Raw genomic sequence first — 26571 nt, forward strand, 5'->3', positions numbered from 1 at the left:
GCCTCCTCCTGGCAGGAGTGCTCAGCTGAAAAATTTAATTATATTTAATGTAATTAAAGTCAAAACTTCAGTCACTGTTCTGTATTTGTGAGTCCTATTTTGTTAGCTTTAAAGGCATACTATGCAACATTTTTCAGTTAATTAATGTGTTCCATACCGATTTGGATGATTAAATGAGTCATTTCAGGTCGAACAAAGGTTTTCTCGGCCGCACTGGGGGTCTGTGGGGAAAATACCGCACTTGCAATTGCAAGAGCTCACGGCCCGCACACACAGAAGTCTCGCTTTACGGCGAGAACTCTATGTGTTGCCATTCACTATATGCACGCGCGAAAGCAACAACAAAGAACCGCGTGTTAATGTCAAATAAACATGCAAGCATATCGAGTTTTATTATTATTATTATTATTATTATTATTATCTTTTTTTTTTTCTTTTTTTTTTTTTTTTTTTTTTTATGTTGGCGAGACGCTACCGCTGCGGCCGCGGCGAGGCGGCGGCTGCGGCTTGGTGAGGCGGTGGCGGTAGCGTCTCGCCAACATAAAAAAAAAAAAATAATAATAATAATAAAACTATTGAAAAAAAGAATTGAGCTCCTGTCCTACATGTAGGATATAAACTAGTCATGTGGTGTACCAGAAAGACCCAGTTCTCCAGGCGCTCTAATAGAATGGAGTGTTCAACAGTGTCAAATGCTGCACTCAGGTACTATATTACCAGCTCTGTTGACCTGAGTATTATTGGAGCAGAGTAAAATAATATCAAATGATTAAATATTTGATTTCTCCTTATGGTCTGTAGTAGTGACCTCTGTGTTTAGACAACTTGTTGCAATACCTGATAAAGAGGACCCAGAAAATTCAGCTGAACAACATGAGCGGCTTCAAAGGTTTTTACAGAAATAAATGTTCTGGTGTGAGACATGGAAACAGCCAGGAACACGCACAGGAACCTCTGAAAGGGAGAGAGGTTAGTGGCTGTGAAGGACTCTGAGTCCTAGTGAACACTGAAATAAAGCCACCAACCTTCTCAGAGTCCCGAAAGGTGCACTGCATCCAATAAGTAGGGATGAAGGTGAAGTTACATGAAGTGGGGCTGTAGGTTCACTTCATTAAGATAAGGAACAGGACTGAAACAGAAAGGGGATCTGAAGCCAAGTGTGGGTCATACACTGTGCAGAAACATCTAGAGATATCCACGGGGGGAGACAAAGGGCTTGGTCAAAACCATGTCGACAGGTTTGTGTCCAGAATTCAGAAGCCAAATGAGAGTCTGACCAGGTCAAGGCAGGCAAGGAACTACTCCCACTATGGCTTTACAGGAAACTGGTGGGGAATGACTGTGGGAGACCGGTATATAAAGGCAGGAGTGCAGGTAAAAGGAATGAAGGGAATTAGGACAGTAACAGGTGCTGCTGCTCCCACTAATTAGCAGAGCAGAGTGGAGCAGATCAGAGAGTGGCAAACAGTCAGCTGGTCCAAAACACAACAGATATACAACTATCTGCTGCAGAGAAGATTTATAACAAATTCCTATAAACCCAATATATTTACTGTGAGTGTTGGATTTTAATAGGTTCATGAAATCTTGTGTGCAAACCCACACTGAGAACATCAGAATTAGTTCTGGTAATTTGTGTCTCATTGAAGTGTCTCCTCTTGTGTCTTTATTCAGGTGTTTTGGGTGAATATCAACAAGGCTTTAAAGAGTTTTTGAAGACAAAGTTGCAATGTGTGAATGAAGGCGTTCCTAAAGCTGGAAAAAAAACCTTTCTGGATCAGATCTACACAGAGGTCTTCATCACAGAGGGAGGAAGTAGAGAGGTCAATGATCAACATGAGATCAAATGGATTGAAAGAGCATCCGAGAAAACCTGTGGACCAGAAATAACAATCAGACGAGAAAACATCTTTGAACCCCCACTTGGAAGAAAGGATCCAATCAGAACAGTGATGACAATGGGCGTGGCAGGCATTGGAAAAACAGTCTTAACACAGAAGTTCATTCTGGACTGGACTGAAGACAAAACCAACCAGGACATCCACCTCATATTTCCATTCACCTTCAGACAGCTCAATGCCCTGAAAGGAGAAAGGTTCAGCTTGGTGGACCTTGTTCATCGCTTCTTCACTGAGACCAACGAAATCTGCAGCTTTGAACAGTTCAAAGTTGTCTTCATCTTTGATGGTTTGGATGAGAGTCGACTTCCTCTGGACTTCCACAACAATATGACTGTGAGAGATGTCAAAGAGCCCACCTCAGTAGATGTTCTGCTGACAAACCTAATCCGTGGTGATCTGCTTCCCTCTGCTCTCCTGTGGATAACCACAAGACCTGCAGCAGCTGGTAAGATCCCGAAGCAGTTCATTGACCTGGAGACAGAGATCAGAGGGTTCACTGACCCACAGAAGGAGGAGTACTTCAAGAAGAGATTTGGTGATGATGAGGAGAAGGCCAGCAGGATCATCTCCCACATCAAGACATCACGAAGCCTCTTCATCATGTGCCACATCCCAGTCTTCTGCTGGATCACTGCTAATGTTCTGGAGGATGAGTTAAAGATCAGAGACCAAGAAGAGCTGCCAAAGACCCTGACTGAGATGTACATCCGCTTCCTGGAGACTCAGATCAAACAGAAAAAGATCAAGTACGAAGGAGGACCTGAACTAAAAACACTCTGGACTCAAGAGAACATAGAGAAGGTTCTGCCGCTTGGAAAACTAGCATTTGAGCAGCTATGTGAAGGAAACCTGATCTTCTATGAATCAGACCTGGAAGATTCCAAGATTAATGTCCAAGATGCTCCACTCTATCTAGGGTTCTTCACTGAGATCTTTACAGAGGAGAGAGGGATGGATGGCGACTCGGTCTATTCCTTTGTTCATCTGACCATTCAGGAGTTTCTGGCTGCAGTCTACATGTTCCACTGCTTCACCAGCAGTAATAGTGATAGTGATAGTAATGGTATCAGGAACACAAAGGTGGTGGAGAACTTCTTGAGGGAAGATTACACCAGCTGTATCGAAAAGGTGATGAACTTCCTGGGAAAAGGAAAGAATTACTCATCTCTGGATGAGTTCTTGAAGGCAGTCATGAATAAATCCCTCAGAAGTGAAAACGGGCACCTGGACCTGTTTGCTCGCTTCCTTCATGGCCTCTCTGTGGAGTCCAACCAGAAACTCTTAAGAGGCCTGCTGGGTCAGACAGAGAACAGTCCAGAAACCATCCAGAGAGTCATCAAAAACCTGAAGAAGATGAACACTGGTAGAATCTCTCCAGACAGAAGCATCAACATCTTCCACTGTCTGATGGAGATGAAGGACCGCTCAGTTTATCAGGAGATTCAACAGTTCATGAAATCAAAGAACAGATCAGAGAAGCTCTCTTTGTCCCAATGCTCAGTTCTGGCCTACATACTTCAGATGTCAGAGGAGGTTCTGGATGAATTGGACCTGGAGAAGTACGACACATCAGCAGCAGGACGGCTGAGACTGGTTCCAGCTGTGAGGAACTGCAGAAAGGCTCGGTGAGTCCAGATGTCTTCATTGAGTGATGCTGATTCAGCACTATTGCCGTTCCATTTATTCTTCATCATTCAAGTCGGTTATGGTCGGTTTTGGACCTTTAACTAATTCCTTCATACTAAGGACTATTTCAACCATTCAGATTTCTAAATCTTCAGCTCATTCAGGTCAGCACTGCTGCAGCTTTTGGTATTTAGAGATTTTGATCTTTTTGAAAGATACAATCATCCAGAGACACATTTTAAACTTTAAAGTCATTGGGCTGTTACCCATAATTCACCTTTTTAGAAAATCACTCTTTAGGTCAGGACTATTGAACTGATGGTCTGTGGAAGAAAAACTCCCCATTAACGGGAAGGAAAACCTCCAGCAGAACCGGAACCAGGCTTAGTGTGAACGCTCATCTGCCTCGACCCACTGGGGCTTAGAGAAGACAGAGCAGAGACACAGAAAGCACAGAAGCTCACATTGATCCAGTAATCTGTTCTACATTAGATGGTAGTAGCGGGTGAGCCGTCTTCTCTGGATGATGTCACAGTTAACAGAACGCCAGACCAGGTGTACCTACTATGAAGATAAAAGAGAGAGAACAGAAAGTTAAAGCAGAAATGACAACACGTAACGCATAATTGAAGAACAGTAGAACTCTATAGAGTGAGAAAATTAGATCCTGATATCCTCCAGTAGCCTAAGCCTATAGCAGTAAAACTATAAAGGTAGCTCAGAGTAACATGAGCCACTCTAGTTATAAGTTTTGTCAAAAAGGAAAGTTTTAAGATTAGTCTTAAAAGTAGACGGGGTGTCTGCCTCACAGACCAAAACTGGGAGTTGGTTCCACAGGAGAGGAGCCTGATAGCTGAAGGATCTGCCTCCCATTCTACTTTTAGAGACTCTAGGAACCACCAGCAGACCTGCAGTCTGAGAGCGAAGTGCTCTGTTAGGAACATACGGGGTAATCAGAGCTCTGATATATGATGGAGCTTGATTATTAAGGGCTTTATACGTTAGAAGAAGAATTTTAAATTCTATTCTTGATTTAACAGGAAGCCAATGAAGGGAAGCTAAAATTGGAGAAATATGATCCCGCTTGTTGATTTTTATCAGTAGAGAGTTCTGTGTCTCGGTCCGCTCTGTGGAGTTGGAAGCCTGCCATCTGCAGCGCAGAGTCCCGGGTTAATCCACACAGCCACGTCTCTGTAAAGCAAAAAACACAGATGAAGAGAAGTCCCTGTTTTTCCCCATCATCAGTTGTAATTCATCCAGTTTGTTGGGCAGGGAATGCACGTTGGACAGGATTATGCCCGGTCGCGGTGAGCATGGATGAGTCCATGCTGGCGGAGATGCACCAGTGCGTTTCCCTTTCCTCCGGCGTTTCGCTGCGTGAGCAAAGGTGAGCGCACCATTGACCAGAATGTCCAAAATTTCTAGTGTAGGGAGAAGAAAAGTGGGGAATAAATCCTCTGGTGATGTTGCCCTGATGTTCATGAGTTCTTCTCTGGCGAAAGAGCTCCGGGTATCATCGCAAAAACCAGAGTTAAAAAAAAGTGTGCACTAACACACCGTGGCAGCCGTCCTGATGACAGTGCCCTGCCTTTTGTTAAAAGACATCAATAAATTCATGGTGTGAATAAATTACATAAATAAGATAATAAACAAGTTCATAGTTTAAAATTAGTCCAAATAAATCCAAGCTAAAAATTGTTAAAAAGGTTTTGGGTTTTATATTTAATCTCATCTTCGTCAGATTTGTATTACGTGAATTACATGAGGTAGTGAGTGCTCGCTCCTTAAACGATCTTCCGCTCCATCTTCCCCTCATTCGTGAACAAGACCCCAGGATACTTGAACTCTTCTACTAGGGGTAGCACATCCTCCCCAACCTGGAGGAAGCACTCTACCCTTTTCTGGCTCACGACCATTGTCTCAGATTTGGAGGCACTGATTCTCATTCCGGCTGCTTCGCTTTTGGCTGCGAACCGCTTCAGTGAGAGCTGTATATCACGCCCTGATGAAGCCAATAGGACCACGCCATCCGCGAATAGCAGAGACGCAAACCTAAGGCCACCAAAACGGATCCCCTCAACACCTTGGCAGCGCCTAGAAATTCTGTCCATAAAAGACTTAGACTTAGACAACTTTATTTGTCATTTTGTATGTACAGGGTGCATACAGAACGAAATTTTGTTGCATACAGCTTATAGGAGTATAGTCAGATTCCAGTTGGAATAAGGCAACATTGCAATATAAAGTGCAGCAGTGATCAAAATGTTAACATATAACAGTGCAGGACAAAAGCAGTGGGCTGTCACATTATGCAGGAGAATTTACAAACCATTTTTAATGTGCAAAATAACGGTGCAAAAAAGCATTTGGGCAAAAAATGCATGTCCGTTGTGTAAAGGGAAACTAAGAGTTCGGCAGCATTGGTGATGCCAGATAGAGATGTGGTGGCGCAGATGTACAGATGTAGAGATGTGGTGCAGAGTCCAGTTTATAGTTCAACAGTCTGATGGCAACATGGAAAAAGCTGTTGCAGGACCTGGTGGACCTGCAGCGGGTGCTGCAGAACCTCTTCCCAGAAGGCAGCAGGGAGAACAGTCCATGGTGGGGGTGTGAGGGGTCCCTGATAATGTTACGGGCTTTGGACACACAGCGCTGAGATGAAGTGTCCTTAATGGAGGGAAGAGGAGCCCCGATGATCCCTTCTGCTGTTCTCACCACTCTCCTCACGTTCTTCCAGTCAGAGGCACTGCACCCTCCACACCACACAGAGAGACAGCTGGTCAGAATGCTCTCAATGGTGCTTCCGTAGAAGGTCGTGAGGATGGGCGGGGGCAGGTGGGCTCTCCTCATCCTCCGCAGAAAGTACAGTCGTTTCTGTGCCCTCTTCATCAGTGACGTGGTGTTCACAGTCCAGCTGAGGTTGTCCGAGATGTGCACCCCCAGGAACTTGGGGCTGCTGACCACCTCGTCAGCTGAGCTGTTGATGAGCAGTGGAGCGTGGTGAGGCCGGTTCTTCCCGAAGTCAACGATGATCTCCTTCTTCTTCTCCACATTTAGGATCAGGCTGTTGTCTCTGCACCAGGCCACCAGCTGCTCCACCTCCTCTCTGTAGTCCTGGTCGTTGTCGTCTCTGATCAGGCCCACCACCGTTGTGTTGTCAGCAAACTTCACGATGTGATTGGTGGTGAACCTGGGGACGCAGTCGCGTGTCATCAAGGTGAACAGCGGGGGGCTCAGGATGCAGCCCTGAGGGTAGCCCGTGCTGAGGGTGATGACATCAGAGGTGTTCTGATGACTCGGACCGACTAAGGTCTGTTGGTGAGGAAGTCTAGCAGCCAGTTTCGTAGGGGTGTGCTGAAGCCCAGATGTTCCAGTTTTTCCACCAGATGTTGAGGGATGATGGTGTTGAACACTGAACGGAAGTCCAGGAACAGCATCCGCACGTGTTCTCCTCCAGGTGTGTCAGGCTCAGGTGAAGAGCGGAGGAGATTGCATCCTCAGTGGAGCAGTTCCGCCAGTAGGCAAACTGGAACGAGTCGAGTGCTGGGGGGGAGACTGGAGACGATGTGTTCCTTTACCAGCCTTTCAAAGCACTTCATTATGATGGGAGTCAGTGCAACAGGCCGGTAGTGGTTGAAACAGGTAACTTGAGGTTTCTTCAGCACCGGAATGATGGAGGCTGACTTGAAGCATGCTGGCACTGTGGCTTGGTCCAGCGAGGTGTTAAAAATGTCTGTGAGGACACCAGCCAGCTGACCTGAACACTGCTTGAGCACCCGCCCAGGTATGTTGTCGGGACCTGGGGCTTTCCGCGAGTCTTCCACACGTCGGCGGTGTCATGGCAGAGAACCTCCTCTTCCTGATGATGGGGAACAGCCTTCACTGCTGGAGTGCTGTTTAGTGCCTCAAACCTCCCAATGAAGTTATTTAGTCCATCAAGGAAGTCAGCATCAACTTCACCCACCGGGGTGGACGGCGTATTGTATTCAGTGATCGCCCGTATACCTTTCCACATGCTCCTGGTGTTGCTGGCGTCATGGAAAAGCTCCTGGATTTTCTTAGTGTGGTTCCGCTTTGCTAACCTGATGGCACGGTTCAAGTTGGCTCTCGCTGTCCTCAGTGCCTCCTTGTCACCAGACTTGAAGGCTGAGTTCCGCTTTTAGCGCTTGACGGACCTCCTCAGTAATCCAGGGTCGTTGGTTGGCTCGGGTGATGATGGTCTTAGTGGTGCTGACGTCCTCAATGCATTTGTTGATGTAGGCTGACACAGTCATGGTGTACTCATCAATGTTGATCTTGTCCTCATAAGTTGCAGCAGCTTTGAACATGTTCCAGTCAGAGCACTCAAAACAGTCCTGGAGCGCCTCCATTGCTCCCTCAGTCCACACCCTCACCTGCCTCACTGCAGGTTTAGCTCTGATCAGCAGGGGCCTGTATGCAGGAATTAGCATCACAGAAAGGTGGTCTGAAGAGCCCAGGTGGGGGCGGTGGGCTGCCTTGAATGTGCCTTTTATATTTGTGTAAACTAAGTCTAGAGTGTTCTCTCCCCAAGGTGCAAAATCCACGTATTGGTAGAAATGAGGGAGAACAGTTTTCATATTTGTCTGGTTAAAATCCCCAGCAATGATGAAAACACCCTCTGTGTGTGCACATTGCAGCTCAGAGATAGTCCGATAGAGAACACTCATAGCCTCTTTTGTATTAGCACTCGGAGGAAATTAAACCACTGTGATGTAAACAACAGTAAACTCTAGGCAGGTAAAACGGTCTGCAGCTAACAATCAGGAGCTCAATGTCCGGAGAGTAAAAGCTTGTGACTGTTCTAGCATTTTCACACCAGGTGTTATTGATGTAAACACAGAGTCCGCCTCCTTGGGTCTTACCACTGAGTTGTTTATTTCTGTTGGCGCGGAAAGTAGCTTGCCCCTCCAGGCTAACGGCGTTGTCCGGGATTGATGAGTTAAGCCATGTCTCCGTCAGGATGAGAGCGCAGCAGTCCCTAAACTCCCTCTTTGCAGAGAGTTCAAGCTGTAAATGATCTATTTTGTTATCCAGTGAGCGGACGTTGGAGAGCAGGATGGATGGAAGCGGTGATCTATAGGCGTTAGCCTTTAGCTTAGCATCCAAACCTCCATGACAGCCACGTTTTATCGGTCTGTTGCACCGCTTCCACTTGGCCCTCCTCCAGCGTGAGCTGCTCGGCGACTCCGTGGCGTCACAGGGACTTCCTCCTGTAGTACTCCGAAGCCGCGTAAACAATCGAGCCTAGTAGTGGTTACAAGTCCAAAAACACTACATGACTGTAACTCCAGCAGGCGCTGGCGGTCATGTACTGATCGGCTGGGTAGATGAGTAGTTTGTAGTGAGTTTGGCGGCATTTTTTATGAAAAATATCCGCAGTTGGTCGGAGCTGTATATCCCAGCGGCTTGTACATACAGCTCCGACAAACTACGGAAGGCACCGCCGAAAGTAAACAAGTATAAAGTTATGAACAGAATCGTAACAAAGGGCAACGTTGGTCCGACTTATTGCCGACTATGTGGACCAGACTCTGACACCGGTCATACAGAGACCCAACAGCCCTTATTAAAGGGCCCGGTACTCCATACTCCCGGAATACCCCCCACAGGGTCTCTAGGGGGACACGGTCAAATGCCTTCTCCATATCCACAAAGCATATGTAGACTAGTTGGGCAAACTCCCATGCCCCCTCCAGGATCCTGCTGAGGGTGTAGAGCTGATCCAGTGTTCCACAGCAAGGACGAAAACCACACTGCACTTCCTGAATCCAAGATTCGACTATCCAACGGACCCTCCTTTCCAGAACCCCTGAATAGACCTTACCAGGGAGGCTTAATAGTGTGATTCCTCTGTAGTTGGAACACACCCCCCGGTCCCTCTTTTTAAATAGGGGGAACCACCACCCTAGTATGCCAATCCAGGGGAACTGCCCCGATGTCCACGCAATGCTGCAGAGCCGCGTTAACCAACACGGCCCCACAACATCCAGAGCCTTAAGGTACTCAAGGCAAATCTCATCCACTGGGGCCTTGCCACCGATGAGCTTTTTAACAACCTTGGTGACCTCAGCACCAGAGATGGGAAAACCCGACCCAGAGTCCTCAGGCTCTGCTTCCGCAATAGAAGACGTGTTGGTGGGATTAAGGAGGTCTTCGAAGTATTCCGTCCACCAACGCACGACGTCCTCAGTCGAGGTCAGCAGCACACCACCTCCACTATAAACAGTGTTGGTACTGCACTGCTTCCCCCTCCTGAGACGCCAGATAGTGGACCAGAATCGCTTCAAAGCCGTACGGAAGTCTTTCTCCATGGCCTCTCCGAACTCTTCCCACGCCGAGTTTTTGCCTCTGCGACCAGCCGAGCCGCCTGCCGCTTCGACTGCTGGTACACATCAGCTGCTTCCAGACTCCCACAGGCCAATAAAGCCCGGTAGGAATCCTTCTTCAGCTTGACGGTTTCCCTCATCGCTGGTGTCCATCAGCGTGTTTGAGGGTTGCCGCTGCGACATACATCGACAACCTTGCGGCCACAGCTCCGACTAGCCGCCTCAACAATAGAGATGCATAACATGGTCCATTCAGACTCAATGTCCCCTGCCTACCTCAGGACGTGTTCAAAGTTCTCCCGGAGGTGGGAGTTAAAGCTCCGTCTAGTGGGGGACTCTGCCAGAAGTTCCCAGCAAACCCTCACAATACGTTTGGACCTGCCAGGTCTTACCGGCTTCCTCCCCCACCATCGGTGCCAACTCACCACAAGGTAGTGGTCGGTGGAGAGCTCCGCCCCTCTCTTCATCCAAGTGTCTAAGACATGCGACCGGAGATCAGATGAAACGACAACCAAGTCAATAATTGAACTGCGGCCTAGGGGGTCCTGGTGCCAAGAGCACATATAGACACCCTTATGCTTGAACATGGTGTTCGTGATGGACAATCCATGACGAGCACAGAAGTCCAACAACAGAACACCACCGAGTTCAGATCAGGTGGGCCATTCCTCCCAACCACGCCTCTCCAGGTCTCACTATCATTGCCCATGTGAGCGTTGAAGTCCCCCAGCAAAACGAAGGAGTCCCCAGGATGGGCACTCTCCAGTACCCCTTCCAAGGACTCCAAAAAGGGTGGATAATCCGTGCTGCTGTTTAGCACAAACACACAATAACGCACACGTGTGCAGAGGGAGGCCACCCTCTCGTTCACCAGGGTGAACCCCAACATACAGGCACCAAGATGAGGGGCAACAAGTATGCCCACTCCAGCTCGGCACCTCTCACCAGGGGCAACTCCAGAGTGGAAGAATGTCCAGCCCCTCTCAAGGAGACTAGTTCCAGAGCCAGAGCGGTGCGTCGAGGTGAGTCCGACTTTCTAGCCGGAACCTCTCAACCTTGCGCACTAGCTCAGGCACCTTCCCCACCAGAGAGGTGACATTCCACGTCCCAAGAGCCGGCTTCTGCAGCCGAGGATCGGAATGCCAAGGTCCCCGCCCTCGAGTGCCACCCGTTGTACAATGCGCCCGACCCCTTTGGCCCCTCCGACAGGTGGTGAGCCCATTGGAAGTGGGACCCATGTTACCTCTTCGGGCTGAGCCCGGCCAGGCTCCATGGGTAAAAGCCCGGCCACCAGACGCTCACCAACGTGCCCCACCTCCAGGCCTGGCTCCACAGTAGGGCCCCGGAGACCCGTGTCCGGGGGAGGGAACACGGCGTCCATTTATTGCATTCATCATAAGGGGGTTTTGGGCTGCTCTTTGTCTGGTCCCTTACCTTGGACCTGTCTGCCTTGGGTGACCCTGCCAGGTGCATAAAGCCCCTGACAGCATAGCTCCTAGGGTCATTGGGACACTCAAACCCCTCCACCACGGTAAGGTGGTCACCCAGGGAGGGGGCTAAGTTGTGGATTCACAACTTAGTGAATCCAAAGGAAATCGACAGCACATTGAAGCTCTCTCTAAAAGGCTAGTTTTAGCCAACCTGCTGTAAAATAGAGTCCAAGGCGCATTGGTCAGGTCCCAGATCCAGAACATCACGGAGATGGATGCTCCCTCTAGCTTCTTCTTCGGCTTGGAGAGGAAGCACGGGCAAAGGAAGCTGATCCACTCTCTGCTTTCGGACACAGGGCAGCAACTGAGTGAACCAGGGCAGATCAGGAGGAGGGCTGTGGACTTTTACCGTTCTCTGTTCCACAGCGAATATAAAAAGAACAAGGAACTGTTTATGGAGTTCTGCAACAAACTACCTCAAGTCTCTGAGGAGACCAATACTGAGCTGGACCGCCCCCTGGGGCTTCAGGAGCTCCACACAGCCCTCCTCAGCATGCAGAGCCAGAGGTCCCCAAGCATTGACGTGCTCACGCTCAAGTTCTACAAGGCCTACTGGGATCTTCTGGCCCAAGACCTGGTAGATGTCTACAATGAGAGTCTGCACACTGGTTCACTACCCTTGTCCTGCCGTAGGGCAATCATCATAGGGGAATCTGCAGGACATCAAGAACTGGCGCCCTGTGTCCCTCCTCAGTACCGACAACAAGATCCTCTCCAAGGTCCTGGCCACTCGGCTGGGAAGGTCTATGGAGCAGGTCATCCACCGGGATCAGACCTATTGCGTCCCCAGCAGGTCCATGGTAGATAACATCTACCTAATTCGGGATGTTTTGGAGGTCTCCGGTTCATTGGGTTTACAATCTGGCTTGATTTCACTAGATCAAGAAAAGGCATTTGACCGCGTGGAACACAGCTTCCTCTGGAAAACTATTAGGGGGTTTAGATTCAGCGAGGGTCTCATCGCCAAGATCCAAGTGCTGTACAGTGACATTGAGAGCGTGCTGAAGATCAACGGTAGCCTGTGTGCTCCTTTTAGGGTGTGTAGAGGCGTTTGACAGGGCTGCACACTCTCGGGGATGCTCTACACACTCTCCCAGGAACCTCTCCCTCAGAAACTACGCTTGACTGTTTATGGTCTGGTTTTACCTGGTTTTAAACGGATGTCCTTTTTGCAGTTTGTCCGAGTGTTTTTCATGTTTTTATGGAATGTGTACAGCTAACTAGTTGTTGTCTTTTTTAGCATGCATTTCTTTTGCGTGGTTTTTACCAATTCTGTTTTCATCAATGGTGTACATTACAGTCGAACCACTAGTTTTAAATCCCGGACTTTCAAATTTTCAATAGCCGAAGCCAAAATGGCTATTTATATAACTCGAAGGGACAAAATCTAAGCTGGACCTCAACTCGATGCTGTGGCTCTGTGGAAGGTTAACATCAAGGCCAGGTTAAGGTTGGAGTTTTGTTTCCATAGAGCGCAGAAAGTAGCCTCTGGTAATAAAGACACTTTTCACTACCCGCTCCGTACCGGTAGCACGATCCGTACCATCAGCTTATTTGGGCACGCGCGAACAGAATAACTTCCGGGTCGCCAAAAAAATAATGTAATTACGGTACTGAAAATACTTATTTCTATACTTAAATCATTAAAGAATGGTAAACTATATTGTATAGAAAATATTTAAGATTTTCCTGGATGAAATCGATGCGTTTTACATTCTCTCCATTGTATAGCTTGACGTCATCATCGGATATGCTCAGAAGTCCGGGAATACATTATTGCGCAACGTTTGTCTGTATTGTCTGAATACACTCTATAAGTTATATTATTTGTTCAAACAGGACTAGAAAAAATATTTTCATCCTTAATTATAAGGTGAATTCTGTTATACAAATAATCTTGTACTAAAAATTCGTTTTATTAGAAAGTTAAAACTATATATTAAGAGATTAGCGCCCTCTGGTGTACAAATCATAAACAAGAGAAGACCCAGTCATAAAATTACCCGCATTGTTTATTTTTTACAAAAACCGAATAGGGATTAGAACAAAGAACACATAACAAAGCCAAGGCATACTTTTTAAAATGCATTTATTAAGTACAAAATACACAAATACATATGCAAATCAAATAAATAATAAAAAAAAACCTGAAGAATATTCAAAATAAAATACGTTTCTATACTCCTAAACGTGTTCATAGCTGGGGTTTGTTATGTACTTTAAGTAATGGTGTATATATTCTTGTTTCCCTAACCACAACTGGGAAACATTTTTGCTATTAAAAAAAACGAAAAATATATATATATAGGCTATATATATATTTACGTATTTCTCTATTTGTTTTTAAAATTTGCAATATTTACGCAAATACAAAGATATACAAAAAGAAACACCTGGGCCGAAAAAAGACAAAAGAATAAAAAAGTAAAAAAAAAAAAATATTGCCTACCGGAAGTTATTCTGTTCGCGCATGCGCAAATGAGCTAATGGTACGGATCGGGTAGTGACAGTGCTGATTTTGCTGAAAAACTGAAGTCACTAGCCGCCATCTTGCTACTCCCTACTCTCACAGAATCCCATAGGATTTGCTTGCAACAACAAGCAGTTTTCTGGCTGTGTGAAAACGTTTTACAGGTAATTCTACAGTCAGTGGATGTACTAATACTATCAACTACTAGGAAATTAGGTGCTAAAATATTTTACATGTTATTCATATTAAATATATAAATATGTATATATAAGTATGTGTGTATGTATATATGTATATATATGTATACACATATGTAAATATATGTTTTTGTATATTGTTATTTATATATTTATAAATGTAAAATATATATATTTAATTGAATAAAATGCAAAATATTTCAGCACATGACTTTCTCAGTACTTGATAGTTTTAGAACATAACATAAAAGTATATGGCATTTGACATTTTAAAAGTCTTAAGCACCCCCTGAACATGAGAAAATCCTCGTTATTTGATGCTGTAGCGCACATATTCCTTAGTTACTGGGGGGAAATAGGAAGTACCAATATGGCGGCTGGTGGCTTCAAAGTGACTCGTTCAAACAGCGGGCTATTAGCACTCCAGTGTATAATACAGCTCAGTGGGTGCGGCAGAGAGTGATGAATTAATCTTAATTCTATGAAGGATGTTTAAAATTTCGGTCTCTAAAAAAATAGTTTTGGTCTCCAAAAGGGGGGGTGCACGCCCCCTGCGTCTCCGCCTGGATCCACGCCTGTAACACACATAAGCCAAACACTGATGCTCACCCACACACAGAACATCAGCCATGGCCTTGTAAAAGAGGGGAAAGGGGAGCCTGGTAGCAGGTGGAGCATACCTGAAGCTGCGCTGGCCTTCTCCTTTGCCTCCATCTGCAGGTGTGAGTGGCTTTAATGCTCAGAGTGGCTCAGAGCTGATAGGTCTGGCTTTAAAACACAAGAGGCCTTTGCTCCACAATGTTCTCATCCAGCACTACTGACTAGATAAAGGAGCTATTCACTTACTTTATGTGATCTAAGATGTCAAATCATTAGGAGGACTTTCCTGTTGGTGAAACTTAAAAAATTCAAAGTTCAAATGTCAAATATAAAATACATAATAATGAATAAATAATGAATGGAGTATAAATGTGAAAACATTGTCCACTTATCTACCATTTTAGTGTGTGGTGGCACAAGTGAGTTAGGAGTCAAGACATCTATCAATTTTAATATAATTATGTAGATATGGTGATTATTATTATACTCAATGTTCATATTAGAAGAACAATAAAATAAACCCAATGTTTTTAACTTGATAATTATTGCACATTAACAAGCTGCAACCAGCTATAAAATGGTTGTAACAAAATCTTCTCTTGCAGCAATATATCAAGCTAAAACAGACTTTGTAGTAAATGAAATAGGGGTCCATCCACTGCAGACAGCAGCAGGTAGAATGTACTTCAGGTAATATACCACTGAAGAAGTAAAGTGCTAAACTAAGTCACCCACTGGTAAACTCCTGCAGCAGAGAGCATGCTCTGAAGAAAAGCTGCTTTATTGATTGAGTTGTAGTAACACACTGTGTTCTATTGGAAGTAACATAACGCCGTTATCTGTTACATTATGTCATGACTCTCTTTACTAAATGAAAACTGAAGCCTCCTGTTTTCTTTTTTATACATTGCCAGTAATTTTACCCAGTTTGGTCACTTCCAGTAAAAGGAAGAGGCGTCACTTGTATGTATAGTTAGAGATGATTTGTAAGTGAGATGAAGCCAAAAAATCATAGTGTATTATCACTAAACTCACATATGTCTAGAGATAATCTGGTTTTAATTTACATAGAGGAGACGGCCAAATGCAAACATGGACATCCAGATATATTTAGTCAGTTCTGTTTTACTCTAGATGATCTTTCTTCATCTTTGTGGTTAAATGAAGCTTTTAACCAAAGCAGAGACACAGCAGCTCTGCAGTAGAACAAAGACCTGAAGAGACTGAAGAGATTCTCTGTGTGGGTCAAACAGGACATTGATGTGAAGAGCAGATGTTCATCTGATGATGACATCACTGTTTAGTCATCATCTTTTTAGTATGTTTATCAGTGTTTATTAATCTGATTTAACTAGAACTGATCTTATTGTTTCTCTTATCACAGACTAGTGGGCTGTAGTCTCTCACTAACTGAATGTGAAGTTGTGGCCTCAGCTCTGAAGTCCAACCCCTCCCTGACTGAACTGGAAATAGATGAGATCCATGATAGAAAGAGAACCTTTGAAGACTCCGATGTGAAGCGTCTCTGTGAGATCCTGGAGACTCCAGTCTGTAAAGTAAAGAAGCTGAGGTTGGTTTTATCTTCACTGCTACTTTAATACTTATTTTAAATAATAATTTTGTTTTCACAGATTTTGTTTACAGACAACCTGCTTTCCAAATGTTTTGCCTTGTAAATTATTTATTTTCCTCTTTGAAATTTTCAGTATTGAACATTTCACACTTAAAAATGTTTTGGACTGAAGAACAAAAATTAGGAAAATAAGTCAAATTATATTAATTAATTATGGAGATATTTTAATTTGATTTGGGATAGATTTAGATAACAAGATCAGATAATTTAGCTTTATTTTCTTTGTCACATCTTTACATGAAACATTAATTTTTGTTCCTCCAGAGTAGTGCCAGGATCACATTCATACACATAAACAAGTTAAATAAAAATAATAAAATAGCATTATCTAAAAGATTAATGTTTGAGAAGAACAAAGACAGAAAATCTAAAATAAATCAAACTGACGGCACCACCAAGTTGCATGTTCTCCCTTTGCATGCGTGGGTTCTCTCTGGGTACTCCGGCTTCCTCCCATAGTCCTGAAACATGACTGTTAGGTTAATTGGCTTCTCTATATCCTCCTTAGGTGTGAGTGTGTGTGAATGGTTGGTTGTCCTGTGTGTCTCTGTGTTGTCCTGTGATAGACTGCTTACCTGTCCAGGTGAACCCTGCCTCATACCCACTAACAGCTGGAGATAGACACCAGCACCCCTCAGCACCCCAGCAGGGATAAATTTTGGAAAATGGATGGATCTGAAGAAGGACATTCTGGGGAGCCCCATCAGCCCGGATGCTCTGTTTGCTCCTCAATTTAAATCGGCGCTGGAGAAGATCCAGAAGAACGCTGAGGAGTCAGAGTCGCTTCAGGACCTGGTGAGGCCTTGCTCTGGGCCGACGTCCCTCACTGGTCTGCCGGCTGGTTGGACCACCGTGGAGTACAGGCACTCCACGGCTCCTGGACTCTCCCTCTGCTCCTCCATCAGCCTTCTCCTCCTTCTCCTCCTCATGGCTCCAGCACCCCTTCCATTGCAGCAGCCTGTGGCCCACAGGGGCCTTCATCAGCAGAGGGGACAGAGGAGTCAGCCCAATAAGTGACTTCTTGAGGGGAATGTGTGTAATTTTAGAATCTGTAAAACATTTGGAAATAAAACATAAACCTTCCTCTGTAGACAAAATGCCAGAAGATTCCAGCCTTGCAGTAAAATCGGCCGATCTCACTCCAGCTTCACCCACATTCTCCACCCACGGTGAGCCGGTAGCCTCTAAACCTCCGTTTCAGACGCACCGTTACCTCACCAGTCCTGAGCCGAGTGTCTCTCTGTGGATGGAATTCTAAGCAAAGATAACTGAGTTTCCATCATTACTAAATGAAAAGACGGTGGTGATGACGTTCCAGCACTTTTATTGAGAAACAGAGCAGAGATCACATAGATGGAAAGTAATTGCACCCCACGGTCCCGCTGCAGTCTGCGTCTGCCCTGTCTCTGTCTGTCTTGCTTTTCGGCTCTCCCTAATACTGCACAGTGGCCTTGGCTTGAGACATAACAAAGACAGTTTATCCTAGAAAAACACCATGCTGCACCGTATCTACGCAGCATTCAGCCTTGCACTCAGCAATAGTGGATCTTATACACAGACATCAGGTCTCCAGGCCTCCTATATCCGAGTGGTGTGAGGCCATAGTGACTTCAGAATAATAATTCTTATAACAGTCTCCCACTCTAGTCGAGACAATCCCTGAGCAGCCTGAGCCCAGAGAAGCTCCCTAAACTCAGTCAAAACCCACCGAGCTCTCTGCTGATGCCTCCTTCTCTCCTCCTTCTCTCCTCCTTCTCTCCTCCATTTCTTCTCCTTCCCTCTTCCTTCATTTCTCCGTCCCTCTTCGTTCATTTCTCCTTACCTCCCCCTTCTCCCCTCCTTCTCTTCTCCTTCTCTCCTCCTTCCCTCCTCCTTTTATCCTCCTTCCCTCTTCCTTCATTTCTCCTTCCCTCCTCCTTCTCTCCCCCTTCTCTCGTCCTTCCCTGCTCCTTTCCTCCCTCTCTCCTCCTTCCCTCCTCGTTCCCTCCTCGTTCCCTCCTCGTTCCCTCTTCCTTCTCTCCTCCTTCCCTCCCCCTCTCTCCTTCTCTCATCCTCTCTTCCTTCTCTCCTCTTTTCCTCCTTCTTCTCTCCTTCTTTGCTCCTCCTCTCCTCTTTATCTCCTCCTCTACTCCTTTCCTCTTCCTTCTCTCCTCCTTCCCTCCTCCTTCTCTCTCCTTCTCTCCTCCCTTCTCTCACTTCTCTCTTCCTTCCCTCCTTCTTGCCCCTCTTCTCTCCTCCTTCCCTCCTCATACCCTCCTCCTTCTCTCCTCCTTTCCTCCTTCTTCTTTCCTCCTTCCCTCTTCCTTCATTTCTTCGTCCCTCTTCGTTCATTTCTCCTTCCCTCCTCCTTCTCTCCCCCTTTTCTCTTCCTTCCCCCTCCTTCTCTACTCCTTTCCTCCTCCTTCTCTCCTTCTTCTATCCTCCTTTTCTCTTCCTTCTCTCCTCCTCCTCTCTCCTTCCCCTCTCTTCCTCTCCTGCTCTCTTCCTTATCTCCCCCTTCTGTCGCCTTTACTCCTCCTTCCCTCTTCCTTCTCTCCTCCTTCCCTCCTTCTCTCCTTCTCCTCTCTTCCTTCTCTCTTCCTCTCCCCTTCTCTTCCTTATCTCCTCCTTCTCTCTCCTTCTCTCCTCCTCTCTTCATATTCTTCTTTCCTCATTCCCTCCTCCTTCTCTCCTCCTTTTCTCTTCCCTCCCTCCTCCTTCTCTCCTCCTTCTCTCCTCCTTCTCTCTCCTTCTCCTCTCTTCCTTCTCTCTTCCTCTCCTCCTCTCTTCTTCTCTCCTTCGTGTCTCCTCATTTTCTCCACGTTCCCTCTTGCTTCATTTCTCCTTCCCTCCTCCTTCTCACCTCCTCCTCTCCTCCTTCTCTCCTCCTTCTCACCTCCTCCTCTCCTCCTTCTCTCCTCCATCTCCTGCTTCTCTCCTCCTTCTCTCCTTCTTCTCTCCTCCTTCCCTCTTCCTTCATTTATTCGTCCCTCTTCGTTCATTTCTACTTCCCTCCTCCTCTCTTCCTTCCCTCCTCCATCCCTCCTTCTTCTCTCCTCCTTCCCCCCTCCTACCCTCCTCCTACCCTCCTCCTTCTCTCTCCTTCTCCTCTCTTCCTTCTCTCTTCCTCTCCTCCTCTCTTCCTTCTCTCCTCCTTCCCTCCTTCTTCCCTCTTGCTTCATTTCTCATTCCCTCCTCCTTCTCTCCTCCTTCCCTCCTTCTTCCCTCTCCTTCTCTCCTCCTTCTCACCCCTCCTCTCCTCCTTCTCTCCTTCTTCTCTCCTCCTTCCCTCCTCCATCTCTCCTGCTTCCCTCCTCCTTCCCTCTTCCTTCATTTCTTCGTCCCTCTTCTTTCATTTCTCCTTCCCTCCTCCTTCCCCCCTCCTTCTCTCCTCCTTCCCTCCTCCTTCTCTCCTTCTTCTTTCCTCCTTTTCTCTTCCTTCTCTCCTCCTACTCTCTCCTTCTCCTCTCTTCCTCTCCTGCTCTCTTCCTTATCTCCCCCTTCTGTCGCCTTTACTCCTCCTTCCCTCTTCCTTCTCTCCTCCTTCCCTCCTCCTTCTCTCCTTCTCCTCTCTTCCTTCTCTCTTCCTCTCCTCTTCTCTTCCTTATCTCCTCCTTCTCTCTCCTTCTCTCCTCCTCTCTTCATATTCTTCTTTCCTCATTCCCTCCTCCTTCTCTCCTCCTTCTCTCTCCTTCTCCTCTCTTCCTTCTCTCTTCCTCTCCTCCTCTCTTCTTCTCTCCTCCTTGTCTCCTCATTTTCTCCTTGTTCCCTCTTGCTTCATTTCTCCTTCCCTCCTCCTTCTAACCTCCTCCTCTCCTCCTTCTCACCTCCTCCTCTCCTCCTTCTCTCCTCCTTCCCTCCTCCATCTCTCCTGCTTCTCTCCTCCTTCTCTCCTCCTTCCCTCTTCCTTCATTTCTTCGTCCCTCTTCGTTCATTTCTACTTCCCTCCTTCTTCTCTCCTCCTTCCCTCCTCCTACCCTCCTCCTTATCTCTCCTTCTCCTCTCTTCCTTCTCTCTTCCTCTCCTCCTCTCTTCCTCTCCTCCTCTCTTCCTTCTCTCCTCCTTCTCTCCTCCTTCCCTCCTTCTTCCCTCTCCTTCTCTCCTCCTTCTCACCCCTCCTCTCCTCCTTCTCTCCTTCTTCTCTCCTCCTTCCCTCCTCCATCTCTCCTCCTTCCCTCCTCCATCTCTCCTGCTTCCCTCCTCCTTCCCTCTTCCTTCATTTCTTCGTCCCTCTTCTTTCATTTCTCCTTCCCTCCTCCTTCTCTCCCCCTTTCCTCTTCCTTCCCCCCTCCTTCTCTCCTCCTTCCCTCCTCCTTCTCTCCTTCTTCTTTCCTCCTTTGCTCTTCCTTCTCTCCTCCTACTCTCTCCTTCTCCTCTCTTCCTCTCCTGCTCCCTTCCTTATCTCCCCCTTCTCTCACTTTCTCTCCTCCTTCCCTCTTCCCTCCCTCCTCCTTCTCCTCTCTTCCTCTCCTCCTCTCTTCCTTCTCTCCTCTTTCTCTCCTCCTTCTCTCCTCTTCTCCTCGTTCCCTCTTGCTTCATTTCTCCTTCCCTCCTCCTTCTCTCCTCGTTCCCTCTTGCTTCATTTCTCCTTCCCTCCTCCTTCTCTCCCCCTTCTCTCCTCCTTCCCTCCTCCTTCTCTCCTCTTTCCCTCCTCCATCTCTCCTGCTTCCATCCTCATTCTCTCCTTCTTCTCTCCTCCTTCCCTCTTCCTTCATTTCTTCGTCCCTCTTTGTTTATTTCTCCTTCCCTCCTCATTCTCTCCTCCTTCCCCCCACCTTCCCTCCTCCTTCTCTCCTTCTTCTTTCCTCCTCCTCGACGTGTAGGTCGGATGAATGCGACCTGGCCGTACAGACACAGGTCGCATTTAAAAAGATCAGATATGTATCGGATTCAGGACCACCAAAAAAATCGGAATTGGGTCACTTCAGGCTGCAGTGTGAACGTAGCCTTAATGTATCACTGACTACATGACCTCCTGTTTGAAGAGCATTGTGCCTACACAACGGCTACGGTGCCTTCCAAACAACCCCCCCCGTGTGACCCCTGAGCTGAAAGTCCTCCTGACCAGGACGCTTGTGGTTCTGTTGACCCAGTGAGGCATGGACCACATCCTGCTTCACCTTTAACTCACTGGTGAGAGCCTTAAAGGACGAAGCCTAGATGAAATAGAATGTTGGTTACCTACCGTGACCCCAAATCCTATGAATATAGGCGTAGCCCTAGTTCCTAAATGGCTGAAGAAAAATAGCTATTTGGGAGCCGATTATCCGATCTGACTGTTATTTATACTGACCGGAATGAGGCCCACACAGCAGGTAGGCGTGGACTAAAGTTCATAAAAGTTATCCATCAGAGGAGAAAATAGGCTGAAAACAGCTTAGAAGCACCAGAAAACTGAACAGAGACCATAATGTCATTGGTTATAATAGGGGTGAGCAGCAGAAGAAAGCATGATGTGCTCCAAAATGTTCTGGTAGATGGCTGCGCTGACTGTGGACTTCAGGAAACCCAATGGACCAGAACCAGCAGATGACATGTCTCCCTAAATAATCAGTGTAGAAACTTCTCTCTGGACTTCAAGCAGCGTGGATTTTGGACCTCTCCACTCTTCCTCCAGACTTTGGGACCTTGAATGGATTTTGCTCAACAATCTTCTCCAGAGTTCAGTTTTCTTCAGAACCATTACAATGACTGTGTTCTGGACCTTTGTCCAGTCATCTGCTGACCCAGACACCGATATTTCTATTGATATCAATGTAGTCCAGATAAATAAGAGATGCAGTAAAAAGTCTATGAAGTAAACGCTAATAAATAGCTAAATTCATAAATACAAGAAATAGTTTAAAAAGGGTAAATTCATTTATTCTTGCTTCATTGAAAGTGTTCATCTTTAAATGTGTTTACAATGTGTTTAAACATCTATGTGCATAGGTGTAATTCATTTTAATAACAGTACATGAGAGAAGTGTATTTTCCAAGCTCCAAGGTGGAGGGTGACGGCCGGGCTGCGATTGGTTGGAGAGATGTCAGAGAGAAATGATGTGTCAAGAAGTGATCTTGTGGAAATGGATGAGGGTTGTGATGGCAGGGAAAATGAAGGAGTATGGTTTACTCAAAAAGCTAAACACAAAGGCAAAAAATCAAGACAACAAACATAATCGTCTGTTTCTGAGGCTGAAGGAGAAACAGTTGTGATGACAGAGTTTAAAATAGTCTTAAGTGGTCAAAGAGGGTGTGTCCTTTGGTAAGTGGAATCTGATTAAACTTACTAAAGAAATTAGATCACTGGTTGGAAAAGTGAGAAATGTTAAAGTGATGAGAGATGGATCTTTATTGATCTTTTGTAATGCTGTTAAACCAAAAGAAAGGGCCCTAGATGAGAATGTGAGGGGGAGAATGTTAGATAACGGGAAATATGTATGCATATTACGGCGTTATTTCAGGTATTTCTCCTGATGTGCCAGTTAATGACATTAAATCTAATTTGTCAGGAGGAAAAGTAGTTGAAGTCAAACAGTTGAAAAGAAACCAAAATGGAGAAAGGAGTCATAGTTTTTTCTATCATGATAAAGTTTGAAGAGAAAATTCTAGCAGACAAAGTGTTTGTGTGATATATGAGGTATGATGTTCAACCATTTATTCCTCAATAAATGTCAAAGATTTGGACATGTGGCGGCAGAATGCAGGGGGAAACAGAAGTGTGGGAGATGTGCTGGGGATGAGTATGGGAAATGTGAGGAAGGAGCTCCTTTGAGATGTTGTAATTTTGGAGGTGGACATAGTTCAGGTTTCAGGGGATGTGTACCTAGTAAAAGAGCTGTGAAAGTACAGAAAGTTAAAATCACTACTGGGATCACTGATGCAGACACAGCTAAAAAAAAGTGCCTGTTCCACCAATGATGCAGCCAAAGAAAGTGACAGGGGTAGAAGAAGGATGTTCTGATTGTCTGAAGGCAACAAGATTAAAGATGACACTCTACTCATGAAGTAATAGGATTTGGTTTATTCATGGTGGAGGTTATAAATTGCATTGCTCAAAGGAAAACGGGACAAATTCAAATAATTGTGAAGGCAGCCCAAAAGTATCTTGATTTTAAGAATGGTCAGATTTTAGTGATTAATCTATATAATTCTAGCAGGAAGTTGACCATTCAAGATCTTAATGAAGTAAATAAACAACAAGAAGGAAAGACTGTATGGTTTGGTGATTTCAGTTCACATTTTTTGGGGGAGGCAAAATACAGATGCAAAAGGATTGGCCATTGAAGGGTTTCTGAAACTAAATTCACTGGTTGCCCGAGTCACCTCAACTGGCTCCTCTGGACGTGGAGGAGCAGCGGGTCTACTCTGAGTCCTCCCCGGATGACTGAGCTCCTCACCCTATCTATAAGGGAGAGCCCAGACACACTACGGAGAAAACTCATTTCGGCCACTTGTATCCGGGATCCCGTTCTTTCGGTCATGACCCAAAGCTCATGACCATAGATGAGGGTAGGAACGTAGATCAACCGGTAAATCGAGAGCTTTGCCATTTGGCTAAGCTCTCTCTTCACCACAACGGATCGGTACAGCGCCCACTTCACAGCAGATGCCACACCAATCCGCCTGTCCATCTCCCGCTCCATCTTCCCCTCATTCGTGAACAAGATTCCAAGATACTTTAACCCCTTGGGCCACAGGAGGAAGCGTCTGGATGCCCTAAACGGTCTAGGCTGTCATGGAGGAGACTGCTGACTGGACTCCAGAATACACCAGGAGGGAAAAACACGCAAGGTTGTTGCTAAACCTGCTGCTTGTTCACAGAGAGCTGGAGCACCAATCCGCCTGTCCATCTCCCGCTCCATCTTCCCCTCATTCGTGAACAAGACCCCAAGATACTTGAACTCCTCCACTAGGGGCAGCACATTCTCCCCAACCCGGAGAAGGCACTCTACCCTTTTCCGGTTCAAGACCATGGTCTCGGATTTGGAGGCACTGATTTTCATCCCGGCCGCTTCGCACTCGGCTGCGAACCGCTCCAGTGAGAGCTGTAGATCACGCCCTGATGAAGCCAATAGGACCACGTCATCCACGAATAGCAGAGACGCAATCCTAAGGCCACCAAAACGGATCCCCTCAACACCTTGGCTGCACCTAGAAATTCTGTCCATAAAAGTTATGAACAGAATCGGTGACAAAGGGCAACCTTGGCGGAGTCCAACTCTCACCGGAAACGAGTCCGACTTACTGCCGGCAATGCGGACCAGACTCTGACACCGGTCGTACAGAGACCTGACAGCCCTTATTAAAGGGCCCGGTACTCCATACTCCCGGAGTACCCCCCACAGGATCCCTCGGGGGACACGGTCGAATGCCTTCTCCAGATCCACAAAGCACATGTAGACTGGTTGGGCAAACTCCCATGCCCCCTCAAGAATCCTGCTGAGGGTATAGAGCTGGTCCAGTGTTTCACAGCCAGGACAAAAACCACACTGCACTTCCTGAATCTGAGATTCGACTATCCGACGGACCCTCCTTTCCAGAACCCCTGAATAGACCTTACCAGGGAGGCTTAATAGTGTGATTCCTCTGTAGTTGGAACACACTCTCTGGTCCCCCTTTTTAAATAGGGGGACCACCACCCCAGTATTCCAATCCAGGGGAACTGCTCCCGATGTCCACGCAATGCTGCAGAGCCGCGTTAGCCAACACAGCCCCACAACATCCAGAGCCTTAAGGTACTGAGGGCGAATCTCATCTACCCCCGGGGCCTTGCAACCGAGGAGCTTTTTAACAACCTCAGCAACCTCAGCACCAGAGATGGGAGAACCCGACCCAGAGTTCTCAGGCTCTGCTTCCGCAAGGAAGACGTGTTAGTGGGATTAAGGAGGACTTCAAAGTATTCCGACGAATGACGTCCCGAGTCGAGATCAGCAGCACACCACCCCCACTATAAACAGTGTTGGTACTGCACTGCTTCCCCCTCCTGAGACACCAGATAGTGGACCAGAATCGCTTTCTCCTGTGCTCTTCTCCCTGTACACCAACAGCTGCACCTCCAGTCATCAGTCTGTCAAGCTCCTGAAGTTCGCGGACGACACCACTCTCATCGGACTCATCTATGATGGTGACGAGTCTTCCTACAGTTGGGAGGCTGACCATCTGGTGACCTGGTGCAGGGAGAACAACCTGGAGCTCAACGCTGTAAAAACAGTGGAGATGGTTGTGGACTTCAGGAAGAACTCAGCCCCAGCTACCCCCATCACCCTCTGTGACTCCACCATCGACACTGTGGTGTCTAAGATGACTTAGTTTATTTTTATTTTACAATTTTGTAAACAAAAGCTGCCGATTAAACTGAATGTTACAACCTTGACGTGATTATATGAGGTTTTTTTATTTTTATTTTTATTTTATTTTTTTAAGCTCTTGAGAGTTTTTTTTTTAATGTTTTGCTCAGATTGTTGATATTACGAGTAACAGAGAGAGAGAGAGAGGTTTGTGTTCTAACCAAACCATTTCTCAAGAGCTAAAAACATTTTAATAAATCTGGATAAAACAGCTCCAAGGATGAGGTCTGAGCGTTAAATTGACTGGATGAATTCCTGAACCTGATAAGGTTTGATGTGAGGCTTGGATTTCTAACTAAAATGGAGATGTTACTAAAGGACGCCCCCTTGTGGTTTCTCAAAGTTCATCCAATCAGAGATTTCATTGCCAAATGCTGGGAAGTATTAAGCCATTTTTATTTATCTACAGCATTTCACAGCGCTTAAAAAAAGGAATGAAAAAATAAATTGACCGACGCATGCAGATTGATCAAACCTGTTTAGCTTTGCCCCCCACAAATTCATCAAAAAGCAGGGTTTTTCTCTTCTTTCAGTTAACGACAGGAGAGTAAAACTACATTTAAAAAAAATTCAGATATTTCTTTAATCAAATTTTCCCCTAAGAAAATGTTTTCTTAAATAAAAGTGTAACACCCCACACGTCTCCATTCATATCACCGGCTATCAGCATTTTACACAACTTACCCTTTCACATTGCAATCTCAACGCTCAACATGCAACCTTACAAAGTGATATGTTAATCTTCAACTTAGAGCATCTGGACGTCTCCCAATAACCTCATAAGACAACACAAACCTACAGCAGCTTAAATAAATTAGGGCTTTAGGAAAATGTGCTGGAATGTTTAATATCTCGGGAGAAAAAAAATATGAGTTTTTTTTACCGAGAAATCAATTAGAAGCGCCGTGAAAACAGCTGCAATGCGCGCTCCCGACACAGAGGGAACTGATTTTCACACGGGAACTGAATTTCGCACAACACCGGTTTGGCGGCCATAAG

General features: G+C 46.1%; 1 protein-coding gene across 1 annotated transcript in view; it reads left to right on the forward strand.

Moving 5' to 3' along the window:
* LOC105922711 (NACHT, LRR and PYD domains-containing protein 3) overlaps positions 1–26571 on the forward strand; it is a 76849-nt gene that overhangs the window by 43545 nt on the left and 6733 nt on the right. The window contains exons 6-7 of the mRNA XM_036125662.1: positions 1710–3526; positions 16016–16201. Coding sequence (XP_035981555.1) covers positions 1710–3526; positions 16016–16201 — 2003 coding nt within the window. The remainder of the gene's footprint in view (positions 1–1709; positions 3527–16015; positions 16202–26571) is intronic.

The sequence above is a fragment of the Fundulus heteroclitus genome, chromosome 21 (assembly GCF_011125445.2).
Source record: "Fundulus heteroclitus isolate FHET01 chromosome 21, MU-UCD_Fhet_4.1, whole genome shotgun sequence".
Lineage (NCBI taxonomy): Eukaryota > Metazoa > Chordata > Actinopteri > Cyprinodontiformes > Fundulidae > Fundulus > Fundulus heteroclitus.